The sequence below is a fragment of the Sus scrofa genome, chromosome 14, assembly GCF_000003025.6.
Source record: "Sus scrofa isolate TJ Tabasco breed Duroc chromosome 14, Sscrofa11.1, whole genome shotgun sequence".
Taxonomy (NCBI): domain Eukaryota; kingdom Metazoa; phylum Chordata; class Mammalia; order Artiodactyla; family Suidae; genus Sus; species Sus scrofa.
The window spans coordinates 135,298,846-135,320,627 of record NC_010456.5 but is presented as its reverse complement, the minus strand read 5'-3'; the positions used below and the strand labels follow the sequence as shown (position 1 = coordinate 135,320,627).

At 44.5% G+C, this 21,782-nt stretch overlaps 2 protein-coding genes across 14 annotated transcripts in view; one reads left to right on the top strand and one right to left on the bottom strand.

Annotated features, from left to right (window-relative positions):
• Nucleotides 1-18,440, top strand: part of ADAM12 (ADAM metallopeptidase domain 12) — a 379,957-nt gene extending 361,517 nt beyond the window's left edge. For 2 of the 4 annotated variants that reach the window (XM_021072592.1, XM_021072594.1), the window contains 2 exons: nt 9,870-10,000; nt 10,227-10,831. In XM_021072592.1, the coding sequence (XP_020928251.1) occupies nt 9,870-10,000; nt 10,227-10,521 (426 nt within the window). In that variant the 3' untranslated portion in view covers nt 10,522-10,831. Of the gene's footprint in view, nt 1-9,869; nt 10,001-10,226; nt 10,833-12,817 lie in introns of those variants that run through there. The other 2 variants (XM_021072593.1, XM_021072591.1) reach the window with 2 other exon arrangements.
• FANK1 (fibronectin type III and ankyrin repeat domains 1) overlaps nt 11,021-21,782 on the bottom strand; it is a 112,188-nt gene continuing 101,426 nt past the window's right edge. For 6 of the 10 annotated variants that reach the window (XM_001924803.7, XM_021072605.1, XM_021072610.1 and 3 more), the window contains 2 exons: nt 12,151-21,778; nt 11,026-11,424 (listed from right to left, as the gene is read on the bottom strand). In XM_001924803.7, coding sequence (XP_001924838.4) covers nt 21,710-21,778 — 69 coding nt within the window. In that variant the 3' untranslated portion in view covers nt 11,026-11,424; nt 12,151-21,709. Of the gene's footprint in view, nt 11,425-12,150; nt 21,779-21,782 lie in introns of all 10 variants that reach the window. The other 4 variants (XM_021072603.1, XM_021072601.1, XM_021072604.1 and 1 more) reach the window with 4 other exon arrangements.

Genomic DNA, 21,782 nt, shown 5'->3' with positions numbered 1-21,782 from the left:
TAGTGGGTGTGGAGCAACTTTTCACATACCTGTTGGCCATCTGTATGTATGTCCTCTTTGGAAACATGTCTATTTAGGTCTTCTGTCCGTTTTTTGATTGGGTTTTTTCAAGTTGTATGAGCTTATTTACACTTTGGAGATGAAGCCCTTGTCAGTCACATCATTTGCAAGTATTTTCTCCCAGTCCATAGATTGTCTTTTTGTTTTGTTTTTGGTTTCCTTTGCTGTAGAAAAGCTGAAGTTTGAATAGGTCCCATTTGTTTATTTTTGCTTTCATTTCTATTGCCTTGGGAGACTGACCTAAGAAGGCATCGGTATGATTCGTTAGAGACTGTTTTGCCTATGTTTTCTTTTAGGAGTTTTATGGTGTCATGTCTTATAATTAAGTCTTTATGCCATGTTGAGTTTATTTTTGTGTATGGTAAGACGGGGTGTTCCAAATGCGTTGATTTATATGCAGCTGGCCAACCTTCCCAACACCACTTACTAGAGAGACTGTTTTTCATCCATTGTATATTCTTGCCTCCTTTGTTGAAGATTAATTGACCATAGGTGTGCAAGTTTATTTCTGGGCCCTCTACTCTGTACCATTGATCCATATGTCTGTTTTGGTGCCAATACCATGCTGTTTTCATAACTTTAGCTTTTCAATATTGTCTGAAGTTGGGGATGGTCATGCCTCCTGCTTTTTATGGCTGAGTAGTATTTCTCAGGATGGCTTTGGCAATTCTGCATCTTTCATGGTTCCATATAAAATTGTGGATTATTTGTTCTGGTTTTGTGAAAAATGTCATGGGATCACATTCAGTCTGGACGTTGCTCTGGGTGGCATGGCTGTTTTAACAGTGTTAATTCTACCAATCCAAGAGCATGGGATCTTTCCATTTCTTTGAATTCTTCAATTGCCTTTATTAATGTTTTATAGTTCTTGGCATATATCTTTCACCTCCTTGGTCAGCTTGTTCCCAAGGGGTTTTTTTTTAATGTGATTTTAAAAGGAATTGTTTTTAATATGTTCACTTTCCAATATTTAATTGTCAGTGTGTAATGAAATGCAACCAATTTCTGTATGTTAATCTTAGACCCTGCTACCTTGCTGGATTCATTTATCAGTTTGAGTAGTTTTTTAATGTTATTGGAGTACAATTGATTTACAGTGTTGTATTAGTTTCAAGTGTAGCAACATGAATCAGTCATAAATATAAATATACCCATTGTGTCTTCCCATATAGGTTATTACAAACTATTGACTAGATTTACCTCCATGCTGTAGTAGGTTCTTGTTAATCATCTATTTTGTTTTTTATTTTTTAAGTTTTATTGAGGTATAGTTAGTTTACAAGGCTATGATAATTTCTGCTGTACAGCAAAGTTACCCAGTCATCCATGTGCACATATCCATTCTCTCAGATTCTTTTCCCATGTAGATTATCACAGAATACTGGACAGAGTTCTCTGTGCTCTACAGCAGGTCCCCACTGGTCAATCATTCCATGTACCTCAGTGTGCCTATGCCAATCCCAAACTCCCAGTCCATCCCTCCCACTCCCCATCACCTGTCTCCATTGATAACCATAAGTTTTTCAGTCTGTAAGTCCGTTTCTGTTCTTCAAGTTAGTTCATTTATATCTTTTTTTAAATATTCCACATACAGATGAATCCTATGATGTTTGTCTTTCACTGTCTGACTAACTTCACTTAGTATGATAGTTTCAACATGTTGCTGCAAGTGGCATTATTTCACTCTTTTTATGGCTGAGTAGTATTATATTCCATTACATATGTGTACCACATCTTCTTTATCCATTCCTCTGTTGATGGACATTTAGGTTGTTTCCATGTCTTGGCTATTGTAAATAGTGCCACAGTAAACATTGCGGTGCATGTTATCTTTTCAAATTATGGTTTTCTCTGGATAGATGCCCAGGAGTGGGATTGCTGGATCATATGGTAGTTCTACTTTCAGTTTTTTGAGGAACCTCCATACTGTTTTCTATAGGGGTCTCGCCAATGTACATTCCCACCAACAGTGCGTAGGAGGGTTCCCTTTCCTCCACACCCTCTCCAGCATTTATTATTTGTAGACTTTTTGATGGTGGCCATTCTGGCTGGTGTAAGGTGGTACCTCATAGTAGTTTTGATTTGCAATTATCTAATTAGTGATGTTGAGCATCTTTTCATGTGTTTTATGGCCATCTGTATGTCTTATTTAGAGAAATGTCTATTTAGATCTTCTGCCCATTTTTTTAATCGGGTTTTTTTTTTTTTATATTGAGCTGCAGGAGGTGTGGTATATTTCGGAGATTAATCCTTTGTCAGTTGCTTCATTTGGAAATATTTTCTCCCATTCTGTGGGTTGTCTTTTGGTGGTGTTTATGGTTTCCTTTGCTGTGTAAAACCTTTTACATTTAATTAGGTCCCATTTGTTTATTTTTGTTTTTATTGTCATTATTCTAGGAGGCAGATCTGAGAAGACAATTGCTGTGATTTATGTCAGAGAGTATTCAGAGTATGTTTTCCTCTAAGAGTTTAATAGTATCTGGTCTTACATTTAGGTCTTTGATTCTTTAAACCATTTTGAGTTTATTTTTGTGTGTAGTATTAGAGAATGTTCTAATTTCACTCTTTTGCATGTGGCTGTCCAAGTTTTCCCAGCACCACTTATTGAGGAGACTGTCTTTTCTTCATTGTACATTCTTGCTTCCTTTGACATAGATTAATGACCACAGGGGCTTGGGTTTATTTCTGTGCTTTCTGTCCTGTTCCATCAATTTATATTCCTGTTTTTGTGCCAATGCCATACTGTTTTGGTGACCACAGCTTCATAGTATAGTCTAAAGTCAGGGCGCCTGAATCTTCCAACTCCATTTCTCTTTCTCAGGATTGCCTTGGCTATTCAGGGTCTTTTGTGTTTCCAAACAAATTTTAAAATATTTTGTTCTAGTTCTATGAGAAGTGTCATTGGTAATTTGATAGAGATTGCATTGAATCTGTAGATTGCCTTGGGTAATATAGTCATTTTGACAATATTGATTCTTCCAATCCAAGAGCATGGTATATCTTTCCATCTTTTTGTGTCATCTTTGATTTCTTTCATCAATGTCTTAGGGTACAAATGTTTTGTCTCTTTAAGTAGGTTTATTGCTAGATATTTTATTCTTTTTCATGTGATGGTAAATGGGATTGTTTCCCTAATTCTTTTTCTGATCTTTCATTCTTAGTATATAGAAATACAGTCAATTTCTGTGTATTAATTTTGTATCCTTCAGCCTTACCCAATTCGTTGATGAGTTCTAACAGTTTTCTGGTGGCATCTTTAGGTACATTTTCTTAGGTACAATATTATGTCATCTACAAACAGTGATAGTTTTACTTCTATATTTCCAGTTTGAATTCCTTTTCATTTTTTTTCTTCTCTAATTTCCATGCCTAGGACTTCCAAAACTATGTTAAATAGAAGTGGTGAGAACAGACATCCTTGTCTTGTTCCTGATCTTAGCAGGAATTCTTTCACATTTTCATCATTGAGAAGATGTTAGCTGTGGGTTTGTCTTATATGGTCTTTATTATGTTGAATTAGATTCCCTCTATGCCCACTTTCTGGAGGGTTTTTATTAAAAATGGGTGTTAGATTTTGTCAAAAGCTTTTTCTGCATCTATTGAGAGGATCATATAGTTTTTGTTCTTCAGTTTGTTAATGTGATGTATTACATTGACTGATTTGCAGATATTGAAAAATCCTGGGATACATCCTACTTGATCATGGTGTACGATCCTTTTAACGTATTGCTGGATTTGATTTGCTAGTATTTTGTTGAGGATTTTTGCATCTATATTCATCAGTGATATTGGACTATAATTTTCTCTTTGTGTGGTATCTTTGTCTGGTTTTGGTATCAGGGTGATGGTGGCCTCATAAAATGAGTTTGGGAGTGTTCCTTCCTCTGAAACTTTTTTGGAATATTTTCAGAAGGATAGGTGTTAACTCTTCTCTAAATGTTTGATAGAATTTCTCTGTGAAGCCATCTGGTCCTGGACTTTTGTTTGTTGGAAGTTTTTAAATCACAGTTTCAATTTCAGTACTTGTAATTGGTCCATTCGTCTTTTCTATTTCTCCCTGGTTTAGTCTCAGAAGAGTGTACTAAGAATTTGTCCATTTCTTCGAGGTGGTCCATTTTATTGGCACATAGTTGCTTGTAGTAATCTCTCATGATCCTTTGTGTTTCTGTGATGTCCTTTGTAACTTCCTCTCTTTCATTTCTAATTTTATTGATTTGAGTCTTCTTTTTTTTATTGATGAGTCTGGCTAAGGGTTTTTCACTTTTGTTGATCTTTTCAAATAACCAGCTTTTAATTTCATTGAACTTTTCTATTGTTTTCTTCATTTCTATTTCATTTATTTCCGCTCTGATCTTTACAATTCCTTTCCTTCTGCTAACTTTGGGTTTTGTTTCTTCTTATTTCTCTAGTTACTTTAGGTGAAAAGTCAGATTGTTTGAGATTTTTCTTATTTCCTGATGTAGGCTTGTATTGCTATAAACTTCCCTCTTAGAACTGCTTTTGCTGCATCCCATAGGTTTTGGATTGTTGTGTTTTTGTTGTCATTTGCTTCTAGGTATCTTTTAATTTCCTCTTTGATTTCTTCAGTGATCCACTGGTTGTTTAGCTTGTTTTTTAGTCTCCACATGTTTGTGTTTATTGCAGTTTTTTCTGGTTGTTTATTTCTAGTCTGAGAGCATTGTAGTCAGAAAAGATGCTTGATATGATTTCATTTTCTTTACATGTACTGAATCTTGATTTGTGGCCCAGGATGTGATCTATCCTAGAGAATGTTCTGTGTGTGCTTGAAAAGAATGTGTATTCCGGTGCTTTTGAATGGAATATTCTATAAATATCCATTTAGTCCATCTGGTCTGGTGAATCATTTAAGGTCTGTGTTTCTTTGTTGATTTCCTGTTTGGATGTTCTGTCCATTGCTGTAAGTGGAGTGTTAAAGTCCCCCACTATTGCTGTATTATTGTCAATTTCTCCTTTTAAGGCTATTAGCAGTTGCCTTCTATATTGATGTGCTCCTATGCTGGGTGCATATATATTTACAATTGTTTAATATTCTTCTTGGATTGATCCTTTTATCATTATGTAATGACCTTCTTTGTCTCTTATAACATTTTTTAGTTTAAGGTCTGTTTTGTCTGATATATTATTACTCTGGCTTTCTTTTGGTTTCCATTTGCATGGAATACTTCCTTCCATCCTCTCACCCTCAGTTTGTGTCCTTAGAGCTGAAGTGGGTCTCTTATAGACAGCATATATATGGGTCTTGTTTTTGTATTGATTCATCCAGTCTGTGTCTTTGGGTTGAAGCATTTAGTGCATTTATATTTAAGATTATTATTGGTATCTGAGTTCTCATTGCCATTTTGTTAGCTGTATTTGTTTTTGTTGGTCTTTTTTCTTCCCTTTTCCTCTTGTAGCTTGATGAATATCTTTAGAATTGTGTATGGGTTGCTTTTCTTTATTCATGTTTGTATCTATTGCAGGTTTTTGGCTTGTGGGTACCATGAGGTTTTGATATAGGAGTCTATGTATTTATACAACATTAAGTTCCTGGTCTCTTCATTGCAAATGCATCTCCAGTATCATGAGTTTGTACCCACCTCATCTCACGATTGCTGGTTTTGACATCATGTTTGTGTGTGGTTGATTTCCTATCTTTACAATATGTTTGCCATTACTGATGAGCCTTCTCATAAATTTGTTGCTTCTGGTTGTGGCCTTTTATTTTCCATCTAGAGAATTTCCCTTAGTATTTGTTGTAAAGCTGGTTTAATGGTGCTGAATTCTCTTATCTTTGCCTCCAGTTTGTTTTAACAAGATCTTGGATCATTTTTACTATCATTATTCTAAAGTCTTTTTCATGGAGGCTGCTAATCTCCAGTTCACTTAGCTGTTTTTCTGGGGTCTTGTCTAGTTCCCTCATCTGGCTTATATTCCAGTGCCTTTTCATTTGGTATATAGCTTTTTGTCTGGTCTCCTTTTTGGAGGCAATGGGGTTGTAGTCTCTATTGCTTCTGGTGTCTGCCCCCTTGTGGGAGAAGTTGATACAGGGGCCTCTTACAGGCTGGTAGGAGGGATTGGTGCCTGACCTCTGGTAGGTGGAGCTGAATCTTTTCCCTCTGGTGGGTGGGTCTTTGTCTCTGGGTGTGATTAGAGGTGGCCATCTACCTAGGAGGACTTTCGGCAGTCTTTTTGCTGATAGGAGGGACCTGTGTTCCCACTCTCTTTGTTCCTTCTCAGCCCTGATGGGTGGTGCCAGATTTTTTTCAAAATGGCAGCCTCCAGGGGAGCTCATGCTGATGAATATTCCCAGCATCTCTGCCTCCAAGTCCTGCCCCCAGAACAAGCCACAGCCACCCCTTGCTTTCCCGGGATACCTTCTACAACCTGCAGGTAGGTCTGACCCAGATTCTTACGGAGTCCCTGCTTTGCCCTGGGGCCCAGTGCACATGAAATCCTGTGTGTGCCCTCCCAGAGTGCAGCTCCTGTGCACAGGCCCTGCTGGCCTTCAACACCAAATGCTCTGGGGACTCTTCCTCCCAATGCCAGACCCCTGGGGTGGGGAACCCAACATGGGCTTTGGCACTCTCACTCCTGTGGGAGAGCCTCTGAGATATGTTATTTTCCAGTCTGTGGTTGCCCACCCAGTGGGTGTGGGATTGCTTATGTGTGGAAATGCCCCTCTTACCATATCAATGTGGCTTGTCTTTGTGTGTAGGATATCTTTGATAGTTTCAAGTCTATTTTACTGATGATTGTTCAGTGGTTAGTTGTAATTTTGGTGTTTTTATGAGAAAGGGTGAGCTTAAGTCCTTCTACTCTGCCATCTTGTCCCAATCTCTATTTCACACCGTAGTATTGTATGGAATCTTTAGGGTTTCCTAGATATGGTGTCATGTCATCCACATATAATGGCACTTTTACCTCTTCCCTTTCAATTGGGATACCTTTTCCTTTTCTTGTCTGAGTGTATTGAATAGCAGACCTTGATTTTTTTCTCCAGTAGCTGGGGGTCTGACTTGGCCTGGAGTCACTTCTCAGCTCCATTCCAGTGACTCGTCGGATTGGACTTCTTTAACAAAGCCCAGGTTCAGGGTTTGCAAAGGCAGCAGGAAGAGCAATGCCTAAAAGGGAGTGTGGAAGTTCCATTCCTTTCTCCGGGGTCAAAGCACATGCAGGTGGTGCTTCTGCCCCAAAGTGCCATGGGTTCCATATCACCATGCCTCATCCGAGAAGGGGAACACATCCTCTTGACTAACTCTGTTGCTCCATGGTGCCAGTTCATCCCAGGTGGGAAGTTGGCATCCTCCCTGGGCAGCTACCTGTTTCACATTTCCATCAGAACTATGTCTTGGGCATGGTAGGAGGGAAGCAGACTGGTGCCTAGGTTTGAATCAGAACTGTCGGTCAACCCCTCAACTTATTTGGGCTTTTATCACTGCAGTGCCCATGTAATTTGTCCTCTAAACCAGGACTCATGAGCGAGACTTTGATCAATAATTAAACAGGGCCAGAGTTCCTGGTGTGGTTCAGTGGGTTAGACGTCGTGTCTATGAGGATGTGAGTTCGATCCCTACCTCACTCGGTGGGGTAAGGAGCTGGGTATTGCCATGCAAGTTGTGGCATGGGTTGTGAATCCAGATCAAATTAGGCATTGCTGTGGCATAGGCCTCAGCTACAGCTATGATTTGACCCCTAGCCCAGGAACATCCATATGCCACAGGTGCAGCCCTAAAAAGGGGAAAACAAACAAACAAAAAAAACAGCCATAAATTTGGAGTGTCCCAGGCAAATCAGAATGAACAGCCAACCTAATTATCCCCTCATCCCCAGTTTCCATGAGAAATCCAAATATATTGTGATATCCTGCAACATACATATTTTTCTCTGGCACTGCAATACAAACCCAATGCGATCTTTACGACCAAGACTAGATACTTATTCATACCTGTGGCAAAACTATTATCATTTAGGAGTGAATTTTCTAATCCTCAGTCTTTCCATTTTATGGGTGCATGCATTCCTTTTTATGTTACACGCTAAGATCTTGCTCATAGTTTTCCGCCACCTTATAGGAATGGAGCTTGACTTATTGCCTTAGTTTACCACCCAAAGTTTGTTGGGAGAGTTATGGTGCTTTTACATGGTAATTTCATTTCTTCAGCAATAGTAGTTGTGAAAAAGCAACAGTGATTCACTGGTCCCTGGGTGCCCAGCCCTGTGCTGAGAGACTTACAGCCCTCACACCCTCCCCTCTCTGCAACTGAAGCAGTTAAATAATTTGTGTGCTCACAGAGCTTATTTTTGCAGAGCCCACTTGACTGTACTGAACAGCCTGGCTTGAAGGCTGTGTACATGTATGGTCTGCACTCCTAGTGAAGGGATATGTTCCTTTAGTGAGATGTTACTGTTTCCTTTAGTGAAAAGGCCACATTTAAGTCTGTTTCTCACTCAGTGACTCTTTCCCAGCCCAGGGTGCACCTTGTTTCAACTTGGCGTATTTTCTTTGCAGCTGTGGTTGACACAGTGCGAGGGTAGCTTCCTTTCCTTACAAAGATACATTAAATGTGATTATAGTGTCACATTCTTGTAACTGAGCTCCGATCACTGTGGAGATGTAATTTTCATGGAATGAGTACTATGAGAAATTCAACTCAAATGTTTTTAAAGCCATCTTGAATATTCCAGAATGTATGCAACACTGAGTCCCATGACAGTGGATTAGGTCATCTGTTTATTAGGATGGCCTGGCTTCCTTGTGTTTATAGCATCCTTGAGAGCTGCTAGGGTCCAAGGACCAGAGCAGGTGGTGTCTCAATGCCGATGTGTGTGAGTGCTGTCAGCACACATGGACTTCCCAGCCTGGCTCCAGTGGAGCTCCTCTCTCAGTAGCCAAGGAAGGGGCCCCAGGAAACAAGCGACTTTTAATCAGTTTTCTACGTTCTGGGAGCTCCTCGTGCATTATTTAGTCCTCATAACAATGCTATGAGATGAGTTGTGTTTTCTCCCACTTTACAGATGGAGAAATCGAGGTCCAAAGATGTAAAGTGACTCACTGTGAGTCTCAGATTGTTGGTCTTTGCATAAAACCCAGAGTTGAGTGGTCCAGGTTCACGCTCTGCCCACCCTGTGTTGCCAGCTCCCTCCCTGGCCTCTGGTCAACATATCCCCTCCCCACAGCTTCCTTACAGAATACCTGTCCTTCGAAGCACTGGATCCTGGGTTTTCCTTCTGGGTGTCACTTTCCAGGTGAGCTTGTGATGCTTTGGCAGAAGAACTTTCGTGCGTTTCATGGAGCAACGTCACTGAGCCCGAGCCGATGGAAAAAGAATGGTCACCTTCCCTGTCTAGTCCACTCGTAGCTGAAATAAGCTCTTTAGCGGATTCCGCCAGACGGGAAGAAATGAATGTGTTGCTTGAAAAGGTTTTCACCAACTTCGCATTTAGGCCGTTACACCCTGAAAGGAAGCCTGAGAGCACAGGCAAGTTGACACCTCCTGGGTAGCATCAGCCCAGAAGCACCAGCATCAAGCGGACTTCCAAGGCTGTGAGCACCGGGGTGTCTTAGGACCCATATCTGAGTGTTTGTAACCAAATGAGCCTACAGATAAATCGTTAACAAGGGTCACCTCCACCACACACACACACACACCCCTGCAAGGTGAGAGGGTTGCACTCAAAGTTTACAGGAAGTGAACCCTGTGCTGTGTAGACTTAACCGCTCTCCAGGGGACTCCGATGGCTCCTGGGGACAGTGTCTTGTCCAAGTTCAGGGCAGTGGGGGTCACGCATAATATTGTGGTTTGTTTCAGGGAACGCGTAAGCCAAACCCTCCTCAGAAGCCTCTGCCTGCAGATCCTTTGAGCAAGACGACCCGGCTCGCTGGCGCCTCCACCAGGACCCCGGGACAGCAGGAGTCTGCGCTCCGCCTGGTGCCCCTCAGGTTAGTGTGATGCACCTGCCCCTCTTTCTCCCTGAGACGGTGGGGGGCAGCTGCACTGAGCCCTGCTGCTCAGCCACAGGCGGACACAGGGCAGGCGGTGCAGGCTGTGCTTCCTGCATTCCTCACCCCTGGGAATGGTATAAAATAGATGCGAGGGCAAATCTAGAACTAAGTCGGAAGCAGCCAGGAGCATATAACCACAGGCATCACACGTTGCTGTTAGCAGGGATCCCAGCCCACCTCCGAGAGCAGCTCAGGGTCAAGGAGACCAGCCCTGTCAGACAGCTGTGGCTGTGGACTCAGGCCTGGCCCCATCCCCCAAGAGATGCAGAAGGGAAGTCGCCAAGTGGTGCCATTATGAAAGCTGGACACCTACCTCCAAAGCTCTCACTTGGACCATGACAGCCTCTGCCCGATCACTTGGATCCCAAGAAAGGAGGTGGGGCTGGCGGGCCACGGATGGAGTAGGCAATGGAAGAAGTTGGGCTAAAGAAGCTGCTGGGCTGTGGGGGACAGAGTAACTGGAAGCTTCCCCATATACACACCGCAACAGGTGTGAGGACCCACCTTAGAATACAGCTGCAGCTGGGCTCATGGCTTCTGCCCTCCCTCAGGGCTCCAGAACGCCCAGCCCTGCATCTCGACCTGTGCAGGAAGGTTACCCCAGTACTGGGGCTGGAGCTATTAAACTTCCAGAATTTTGCAAGCAAGGTGTGTTAGGCCTGGCCATTCTTAAAACTTAAGTTAGGCAGTTCCCATTGTGGCTCAAGGGTAATGAACCCAACGAGTATCCATGAGGACAGGGGTTCGGTCCCTGGCCTCGCTCAGTGGGTTAAGGATGCGTTGTTACCATGAGCTGTGGTGTAGGTCGCAGATGCGGCTCAGATCCTGCATTGCCTTGGCTGTGGTGTAATCTGGCAACTACAGCTCCAATTTGACCCCTAGCCTGGGAACTTCCATGTGCCTTGGGTGAGGCCCTAAAAAGCAAATAAAGAAGAAATGGTAATAAATGCTCAAAACTCACCTCCTTTTGTTTTTTTTAATACATTTTACTACAATCCACTGAGGTTACCTGCATCTGTCATTTCTGCATGATGGAAATGCCACTGACCCCTCTTCCGTGTACACACAGGTCATGGTGGCAGCATATTTATACATGGAAATCAGCAAACAGGACAGATCAGCCCCTCCCAACCTCCCCCTCCGGTGGGTAGTTAAATATTTACCAGCACACAGATGGGTTAAACCCTCAGCCAAACCACGGTCCCGACACACATGCCCCCCTGGCAGGCAGCTTGCTTGGTGAGCTCAGAAGAACCAGAGGTAGGGGTGTGGGCCAGGCCCCAGGTTCGGTAATTCAGCATCGCTGGTGGGGGAGGCACACAGTCCCAATTTCATTACAGCTCTTGGGAAAAATGTTTGGCCTGTGAAAGAGAGAGCCGCTAATAAATCTCAGAGATAAAGCCGGTCAAAGGGTCGGGACAGTGGTTTAATTCCTGACTACACAAATACAGAAAGCCTGCAAAGCATCCTCATTTCACTGCGGTTTGTATGCTGATCCTGAAGTGACTTTTCTTGTTCAAAAGAAAACATCACTTTACACAGACAAGAAGAGGGGTTGACCCTCCTTTTAAAAAAAAAAAAAAAAAAAAAGCGTATTGAAGTATAAGCGATTTACAGCGTGGTGGTAATTTCTGCCGCACTGCACGGTGACCCAGTCAGAGACATGTATTCTTTTTCATGTTCTTTTCCATGATGGTTTAATCACAGGATATTGAATACAGTTCCCTGTGCTACACAGTAGAACCTTGTTGTCTCTCCATTTCTGTATACAATAGTTTGCATCTGCCAATCCCAAACTCCCTACCCATCCCTCCCCACCCCCCGCCCTGGCAACCACAGATCTGTTCTCTGCACGTAGGTTCATTTGTGCCATGTTTTAGATTCCACGGTTAGATGCCATGTGATATCACATGGTATTTGTCTTTCTCTGACTTGCCTCACTTAGTATGATCATCTCTAGGTCCATCCATGTTGCTGCAAATGGCATGATTTCAGTCTTTTTTAGGGCTGAGTAGTATTCCACTGTATATACGCACCACATGGGAAGACCGTCTTTTTCAGGGACCTCAGGCTGTGGCCCGTCTTACCTCTGCCAGTTGCTGACATCAGCACAGGCTCCTTTGGGCGTCCTCCCGGAAGGCGGATCCTCTGCACGTTCATTTCTGAGGGATTCCACATGCCCAACTTTGCCCTCATTCTCTGGAACTGAGCTAACCCAGCAGCCGCTGGGCACATCATGGCTGGGAAAAGACAAGATAGACCAGCCATGAAAATATACACTCTGTTTGAAGAGTCAGTACCCCAGCATATCAACTGTCTTGTTAGTATTTTTCTATGTTGATTACATATTGAAATACTACTACTCTGGACATAGCGGGTCAAATTTTATCAATTTTTACCTTTTTATGAGGCTGCTAGAAAATTCAGTGTTACACGTGAGGCTCGCCTTTGGGGCTTGCGCCATTTTTCTGCTGGATGGCGCTCTTGCAGAGTCACCTAGTGGCTGGACGGAAGGGGTAGCTTTGGAAAGGGTCCTAAGCTGCTGAAGATGCTGCAGCCCTCCGCACGGTCCCTTCTGTGATCCACGACCCCTGCCAAAGGCAAGAGCAGCCTCCAGCCCCCAAGCGGGGGCGGGGGGAGGGGGGTGTGGCTTCTGATCCTGGAAGCGCAAGCCAGGGCGCCTCCATCAGAAACCGCCAGCAGGGCCTCTCACAACAGTTCTGTTTTCTTCTCTCTCGGTTGCTCTTCCTGAAGACCTGCTCCGAAACAGCCCCATCAAGTGCCCAGATCTACCCACCTCGCCTCTGCCAAGTGAGAAGCAAGCCCACACCTTTTTTCAACAGTGAAGACAGAAGTTTGCACTATCTCTCAACTCCAGTTGGAGTTATTTTTAGTACCAACTTTTAGGATTTTTTTTTTTTTTAATGTTTAAAACACCACGATTTGAAGAACTTTGAGCTACTGCCGTCGGTGCTGTGCTGTGCTATGGTGCTCTGTATACTTGCTCAGGTACTTGTAAATTATTAATTTATGCAGAATGCTCATTACAGCGCAGTGCACTGTAATGGGCGTGGGGGTTTTTTGTTTTGTTTTTTAACCATCACTTGAGTTTTCCATGGAAGGAAGGCTTGTTGTGCTTTTAATAGTTGAGTGAACTTGAAAAACCATGCTTTGATGGGATTCTGGACAGGATGTTTACTTTTGGATGGAGGCTTTATGTGAGAATGGTTCCCCAGCTACCCATGGGTGTGGCTATGGTACCAGACACAGCTCAAGAGACCCCAGGTAGAACCCTGCGTGATTTTTTTTTTTCCCTCTGGAACCCCTGATCTCAGGCCAGAGCCTGGCTTCCAGTGCAGGCTGTGCCTGGCTTTCAGGAAGAGCCAGGGCCCCATCACAGCTGAGAGGCTGGCCCACCAGGACTGCCCCTTCAGCACTCCAGGGCAGCAGGAAAGGACCTGGCTTCTGGCCGGGAAGCTTTGGCGAGGATCTGGGTTCGCAGAAAGGAATTCCAAGGTGTGGCCACTCCAGGATGGAGACTGGAAGGGAGGCCAGAAAGAAACTTGACCTGGAGCTCAGCAGCCATGAGCACACATTTGGAGAGCAGGCAGAGAAGGTTGCTTTATAGAAACCCCAAAAACTTCTTTTCCCAGCTGCCCTTGACAGAGGGCATCGGCCCCTTGTTTAGAGCAAGAAAGGGAGCCATTCTACCAGACAGCTACTGCCCAAGCCCTGCAACCCTCCGTCTCCTTGGACTGTTCGTACATAGCTAAACAAATTACCACCTTGTCTTAATACAGTGATTCTGTGTTCAGACAGACAGATGAGGCTTTCCATGGGACCGTAACTATTTTCAGATGTGAACCAGCAAACCGGATCTAGTAAATCAGTTCTCTAGATAAAAATCTCCTTTTATTGCAAGGTTCAGCTTATTAAAAATTAGGCAGAATCCCCACACTTGCAGAAACTGCAGCCATAACGGAGTGCTGTGTTCACTGGGATAAAGCTTGTGTCTGCGAGCCTTGTGAGCATATGTTGGACAAAGAAACCTAAGTCGCTAGTAGGGTCTCTTGGGGGCATCCTATTTTCCCAGCTTGGCTGCAGGCATCTTTGAAAGAAGCTTTTAGCGTAAAGTCTGAATCCATTTCTGAAGCACTTGCAACCCATCTGCTGAGCACCATGGACTGTGAGAAGAACATCAAATTCCTAATCCTTAATATTCAGGAAATGCAGTCTTGGGCAGAAGCCCCTTCCACCCTTCACATGTCTGACTGGGGAGCCGTTTTCACAGGGTCCTCTTGAAGATGCCTGTATCCAAGGGCAGGAAAAGCACAGAATTACTCAGACAAGGTGAAATGCCATGATGCCTCTGTCTTCTGAAGGTGGGGTCACATGGGACTCGTTTCCACATTAGGAAGCAGTTGACACCACTTCCACAATTCACCCTGTTTTTGACAGAGACGCCATCTAGGGTCATGCCAGTGGTTTTTCTATGCCTTGAAGCAGAAAGACAAAACGTACCAAGAATCTCGGCTTGCCTTCCAGGAAACAAGAGTGCATTTAACTCTCCCCCGGTTCCCACCGTATCTAGGCAACACGGGACTCGCGATCGGGGATCCCCTCAACAAACCCGTGTCCCCAGCACACACGCAAGGGAACTCAGCTCTGATACATTCCAACCCCTACAGCAACTGTTTATCATGCCATTATCAACGTCTTACAACTATAAAGCCACGCTAGAAAATACGACTGCTGATGAGTACCTACAGAATGACTGTAACTGGTATTATATTGGTAATTCTATTAAGGCCAAAACATACGCTGTTGAAAAGTTCACAGACTTTGTATGGTGCATCACGTGTGGCTATTGCCTTTGTAGAGGCCCAGATCCTCAGATCAGCATCGTAACCCCTTTTGGTGCAAGGAAGAGGATGTGAACTTTTTTTTTGGTCTCTTCTTGACCGTAATTCCTGTGCTTCTCTTCCCGAGAAGCAGGAAGAGTTTGGTATCAGAGGTGGCTAATGCTGTGAGCTCACACCTCGTCATCCATGGCCGCTTGGGGGCCACGGCTGATGACACAGTCTTATCTCTACAGTCCTCGGTGCTTTTATAGAGCCATGCAATTTATTTGCTGGAAAAGAACATATTTAAACCTAATAGCCCCTGACAGGCCACAGATAATATTATTGAAGAGATGATACTTCCAAATGCAGGAGCTATCAAATGAAGCCTATCTAGCAATAACTTTCATGTTCATATATCTTAGGAAAGGAGCCAATAGCCAGGTTGCTGGGGGGAAGGGAGGTAGTCCTCTCTCCCCCCCCCCCCGGCCTTTTTTTATATCCTCATAGACGATAGCAACTAAAATCAATACTTATATTTCGACACCAGTCTATTTTTACTATTTTTTAAACTGTATAGGCAAGAGTGATAGCATTGATGTGCGGCTAGAAGGCCCTCGCTGAGAGTCAGCGTGCCTGACACAGAGGTGGCCCTGAGAAGCGTCACTGCCCTTCTTCCTCTGTCTTGTAACAGCCGTAGGTTCTCTGACCCCGCTTTCCTGGGAAATAGACAGCCAAACTTCCAGGCACCCTAGTGACATGTTTTATCTCGTGAAATTTTGTGTAAGTTTGTTTTCCTGACACATGGAATCAGATGTGTAGCAACCAAGAGAAACAATGCCTAACATTTTCCATTGTCAAAATATGCACACACAGCCTGCACTTCCCAGTGTGAATTTTTCCAGCTTACACATGTGGGATGACATCACAGAAACCGCAAGAGCCACAGTTTCAACTGCATGAGAATAAATACTCCCGACCCGTCTCAAAGGGGACGTTTTTATGCCTTCTTAACTTTATTAGGAATTCTCAGGCTGAAACCACGAGCCATTGTTCTCTGGCAAATCAATGCAGCACATCAGCGGCTCCCCCCAAAGAAAAACAGCGCGGACACTGCGCTGCGGCCGAGGTTTCGGAGGAGCCCACCATCTCCCACGGTGCTAACAGGAGCTGGTGCTGGGCCGCCTAGAATGTTCCAGCAATGCTCCAGCCCCCTTCTATGGGCCCTCAACTGCTGTTTACAAAGCGCTCTGAGCCACTGAGACCCCGCCAGCAAGAGGGCGTGGTGCCTGGGCAGGAACCTGACCCCTTTTCGGGTTTTGATCGTGAGGTTTATTTCACTGAAAACTTCCCTAGGTGTTTGAGGGGCAGGAGGGCCCAGGGCAGACGGCCTGGTGAGCCTTCCTAGCTGTTATCAAAATGGCCCTGGCAAAACACAAGTCCCCCAGATAAGCTCTACCCCCAAGGGTCTCCCAGGGCCGGTGCTCACTCCCCGGGCGTGACTCAGGCTGTAGAGTCTACACACCACGGCTGGCTGGTGGGGAACGTGGCAGCCAGGTGCCACCTGTCCTCCTCGCCAGGGCTCATGAGTGGGCCATAAACACACGTGGACACAGGCAGCCTAGGCTAGGACATCTCCCTGCCTCTCTCTCTCACCCAGACACAAGTTCCTCTCCCAGGTCAAATCCAATGCTGACGCCTCCACAATCCCCGACCAGTCTCTGCATGTGTAGCTACTTGCAGCTAAAGTGGTGATGCAGCAGCAAGTGGCCACCCCACACGTGCACCCACTGGCTGCCCAAAGCCCAGCCTCCTCCAGCTGCACAGCGCAGAATGACCCACCTGCTCCCGCAGCAGAATCCCTCCCAGAGGCACCTCCCACCTAAAGACATTCCAATGTACCTGTGATTACAAAATTCCCATGACTCACTCTGCACTTCCTGTTGGCATCTGTTTCTCTTAAACCTACTTGAAAGCTCTGATGGTCATCCCAGTAGCGACACTCTAAGAATGATTCAGGAGCCCCGAGCGGAGAACTGCCTCTGCGGTGATGCTCTCCCAGAAGCCACTCAGCTGCACGTGAATGAAATGTTTCCCTGCTTTGCATACAGAATGTCCCCTCTTCACTTTTGGGAAGGCAGTGGCAGCTTGCAGTCCAGCCTGTCCCATATGAGAAAAGCTCGGAGAAGAAACACTGCATCTAAAATTGTTCCAGTAGCCAATGATTGATAGCGACAGCCAGATGGAACACAATTAAAGGAATTCTCAGTGTGATTTGGCTCCTCTAGGTTGAATACTCTGTAACCAACCCTGACTTTCCACACCATCTTCAACAAACGTGCCTGTAATTGTCCTTCCAAAAGCTACTTTAGTCCTTAATTCACATTTGTAATTCAGGCAGAAGAATAAATATCATGTGATCATTTTAGTTGGATGAAGAAGTGGGTTTATGTTCATGGTCATGGCCTATGAGCAAGTACTTAAGGAGGAAGGACAGTGATAGAAAAAATACCTCCATCTAGAATGAGAAAATCCCCAGAGTCCAAGGCAGGACAGGTGGCAGCAGAGTTCCTTGCTCTCTCATTCCCTCTGTCAGGTCAGACGGGGCCGCAGAAAGGAAGGTCCACTGTTTGAATGTGTGGCACATACAGTGTAACTCTTTCCAACTTGTCTACAGGCTATTCAGCACAGTGCAAAGTTATAGCAACTAAACCAGTACATTCATTTTATAGCGCTTCATCCATTTATAATGCTTTGGTTTGCTCATTTTTTTTTTCACATACCTTCTTATGTTACAGTCTGTTACTTTTGTACACATTTCTCATTTCGGGTCTACAGGTAACACAACCTGCTTATTTCCATAGAAAAAGTCATTGTTACAGATATTATATCCAATAAATGGTATACAGGTCAAGATAAAGACCGCGTCTCGTTCATTAGTGAGAAATGTAACCAAACGGGGGAGGGGGAACGCTCGTGTAGCAAAATGTATCTGTAGTCTCATCCAGGCTGGATGCCTGAGGAACTAAAAAGGACGGGGAGGTGGGGGGTCCAGGGATACACGCTGCAATCCACCTGAGCCAGTCAGATGACGGCACAAGGAGAGATGCCTTTATGCCTTTTCACACACACGGGGGGTAGAGAGGAGGGAACCTAATGCTTTTTTTTTTTTTTTAATAATATGATATACACACCTATCGGAATACATTTTTTTTTTTTTTTGGCCTCACTTGAAGCATGCAGGTATTCCCAGGCCAGGGATCAAACCCAGGCCACAGCAGTCGCCAGAGTGACAATGTTGGATCCTTAACCTGCTGAGCAATCAGGAAACTACCCAAATACATTTTTTAACTCACCTCATTTTTTGAAAGAGATAAATTCAAAAGGCAAGCAAGCAGGAATAGAAATATTAATTAGGCATATCAGAATAAAAGTCTAAAGGTACTGGAAATCTATTACAAATACTTTGAATAGTATTTGAATATGACTTTCAATGTCATAAAGAAAGAACCACAGAAAATACCAAAAAAAAAAAATAGATTTACAGAGTGGGAACAAAGTCTTTGTTCTAACCCCCCACGACAAAGCAAGGAGACAAAAACTAGGCACATAGAAGACCTCAGCAAAGGTAATATAGATCAATGAACATAAACAGATCGAGATACGTCTATCAAATGAGAAACATACAGAATACACCTTTCAAAGTGGTTTTCGAAAAAATTATATCATTTTGTATATTAATGCACAAAGTAAGACTTGAATGCATTATGAATTTTGATTACAAGTGGTACAAATTCTCAAGATTATAATACACTTAACGTAGAACAACAATCTACACCCTAGAAATGCAGTGACTCTTGAGTCAAAGATGAATGGCAGGTTATTTGGCAAATAGAAGACAAAACCATTTATAATAGCACACTCCATAGCCATGTTTCTCAGGCTCCTTGAATTAATTATAAGAACTCACCTGGGATGCTTGTGACAAAAATCCATCGCTCCTGCCCTTTCCCTGGAGATTCCAATCCAGAGGGAATTCCAATTCAGAAATAACAAGTATAAATAAGCTGGCAAAAATAAAACCATGGGTTGCTTCTTTGGGAAAATTTTAAAGATGAGATAAGTCACCATCTAATCTTATTAAGGAAAGTTATTTTTTAAAAAAGTACAGGAGTTCCCATCATAGCTCAGGGGAAACAAATCCATGAAGGCAAAGGTTCAATCCCTGGCCTCACTCAGTGGGTTAAGCATCTGGCATTGCTGTGAACCATGGTGTAGGCTGCAGACACAGCTTGGATCTGGCATTGCTGTGGCATAGGCCAGCAGCTACAGCTCTGATTCAGCCCCTGGCCTGGAAACATCCATATGTCACAGGTGCGGCCCTAAAAAGATAATATATATATATACACACACACACACACACACACATAGCATATAGAGTCCAGCAGCTCACTGTAACCTAATAAGATTACATCAGGAGTATAATGATGGTTTGATTACTATTTGATTTGAAAATCTAGTAATCCAAGTCAGCAAACTGAGAGCCTGTGGGGAAATATTCCATTACTGGGGATGCTAAAAAGACATTTGATAAAATTCAGTATCCATTCCTGAGTTTTAAAATGCCTGAACAGTAGTTCCAGTCATGGCTCAGTGGTTAGCAAACCCAACTAGCATCCATGAGGATGCAGGTTAGATCCCTGGCCTCACTCAGTGGGTTAAGGATCCAGCGTTGCCACGATCTGTGGTATAGGTCACAGACATGGCTTGGATCTCTTGTTGCTGTGGCTGTGGTATAAGCCGGCGGCTACAGCTCCGATTGGACCCCAAGCCTGGGAACCTCCATATGCTGTGGGTTCGGCCCTAAAAAGACCAAAAAAAAAAAAAAAAAAAAAAAAAAAAGATGTCTGAATAAAGTAAGACTGGAAATCATAGGACTTGCGAGTTGCTTCAGTAGAAACTTAAATTCACAGATACATGTTAGGACTCTGCAAGCAGGCATCTCGTTGGCTATGTTCCACTGTCCTGACAAACCACGCATAAATTCCAATGACTTACAACACGAAAGCACCATCTCTCACTCACAGGTCACATCCATTCTGGGGGAGCTTCGGCTCTTGTCACAGGATCCCTCAGGCTGCCAGAGCAGCCTCCAGCCAAGTCACAGCCGGTCTTGTGGTGGAGGGAAGAAGGACGTGGGGAGTCTTCAGCTTCCACTCGGAGGGGCTGGAGCCATTTCCACTCACACTTCCTAGACCAGGGTCAGCCCCATTACATGGCCAAGCTTGATGTCCACACTGAGGGGCGTGTCTCTTTCCACAGCTCATCAATATTAACGACAGTCGACTAAGAAATGAACTCAAGGTGAATGTCAGTATTGACCACAGCAGGGAAAGGAGCCTTAGAAAGTTGTGGCTACGTTCTGATTTTTAGAGATTTTTTAAAAGTCTATTCTAGCAATTTCTTCTTTGTATTATTGCACCTGTGGCACATGGGAGTTCCCGGGCTAGGGGCTGAATCAGAACTGCAGCTGAGGCCTACGCCACAGCAACACTGGATTCAAGCCGCATCTGCAATCTACGCTGTGGCTGCAGCAATGCCATATCCTTAACCCACTGAGCCACAAGGGCAACTCCTCGTCTAGCAAATTTAAAAGGCATGAGAACTGGCACAGATGTCGAAACCCTAGTGAAACATCTAAGGAGAGGAGCAGATGACACGCAGACCCAGCTCTCAAGGTGGCTGTTCTATAAATGGCATGGAATAAAGCTGAGAATTTCCAACATCAGTGCAATTGTGGGTTTTGCCCCTGTGCCCTTCCCAGAGATCTTTGGGGCTTTCATTACCTTCTAAGTGGTCTTCCCTGCAGAGAAAATTCCAGCCCTGTGCAGACTTCTCAGAGGGCCGGGTTAACCAGCTGTCTCTGGAGACAGGCAATGCCAGGTGTCAGCTAGCTCCCCTCTTTGCTGGTGTTTAAGTTAAAGCTCCAGCCCATGTGTGTCTGACCTGCCAACCGGCCGCCCTGGTCATTCCTCCTCATCCCTGAGCTGAGTCATCAGTCTCCAAACCCTCTCCGCCCCAAGGACTAAATGTAAATCTACTTCCTCTGTGGCAAAGTCTTCGACAGGCCAGCAGGCCGGGTCTTTCACTGTCAGGGCCTGAGTGTCCGCAAACACACTCTCAGACAGGTCTGTTCTAGAAGGACTGCCCTTCGCCCAGACTCATACTGCAGAATGGGCATCTTGAAATCTGTACCTTGTGCTTTGATGTGAGGCCAACCGCCAAGCAGCAAAGTCTTGGCGTGGCCTCACGGGCTTTCTGGAGGAGCCACCCTCCAGGAGGCACACTGGCCTGATGACGTGGCCTGGGAGGCCTTAAGTGGGGAGGGGAGGACAGAATTGAAAACACGTGGGGGAAGGGATAGCCACTAGGGCCTGGGGTGGCTCAGAGGACAGCGTGGAGGGCAGGAAGGGAAAGTGGAGGACCCACGCACGTGTGTGCAGCTCCAGGACCTAAATTTTTTGGTTTTTGCTGGACTCCAAAAGGCCCAAGTGCCGGGAGACACCCTCCCCAGCCCCCACCCCACCTCCTGCTCTGCAGACGCCCAGGGATCACATCATGGCCACTTGTGCTCAGGTAAAAGGCTGGATTTACAAGTGGGAACAGGTGTATGTTACAAAAGTCACGGTGACTCTTCAACTAAATAAATAACCAAATGTCTGGCCTCAGGAATGCAGAATTTTGTCTCGCTCAAGTCCCGCTTTGCTTTGTCTCACGTGGCTTTCAGAGGTAAGAGGCGCCCCAGTCAGCAGACAGATGGCTTCTTCTTCGGCATTTGCTTTTTTTTCCTTTCTTCTAATAAGGAGACTACATTCTGG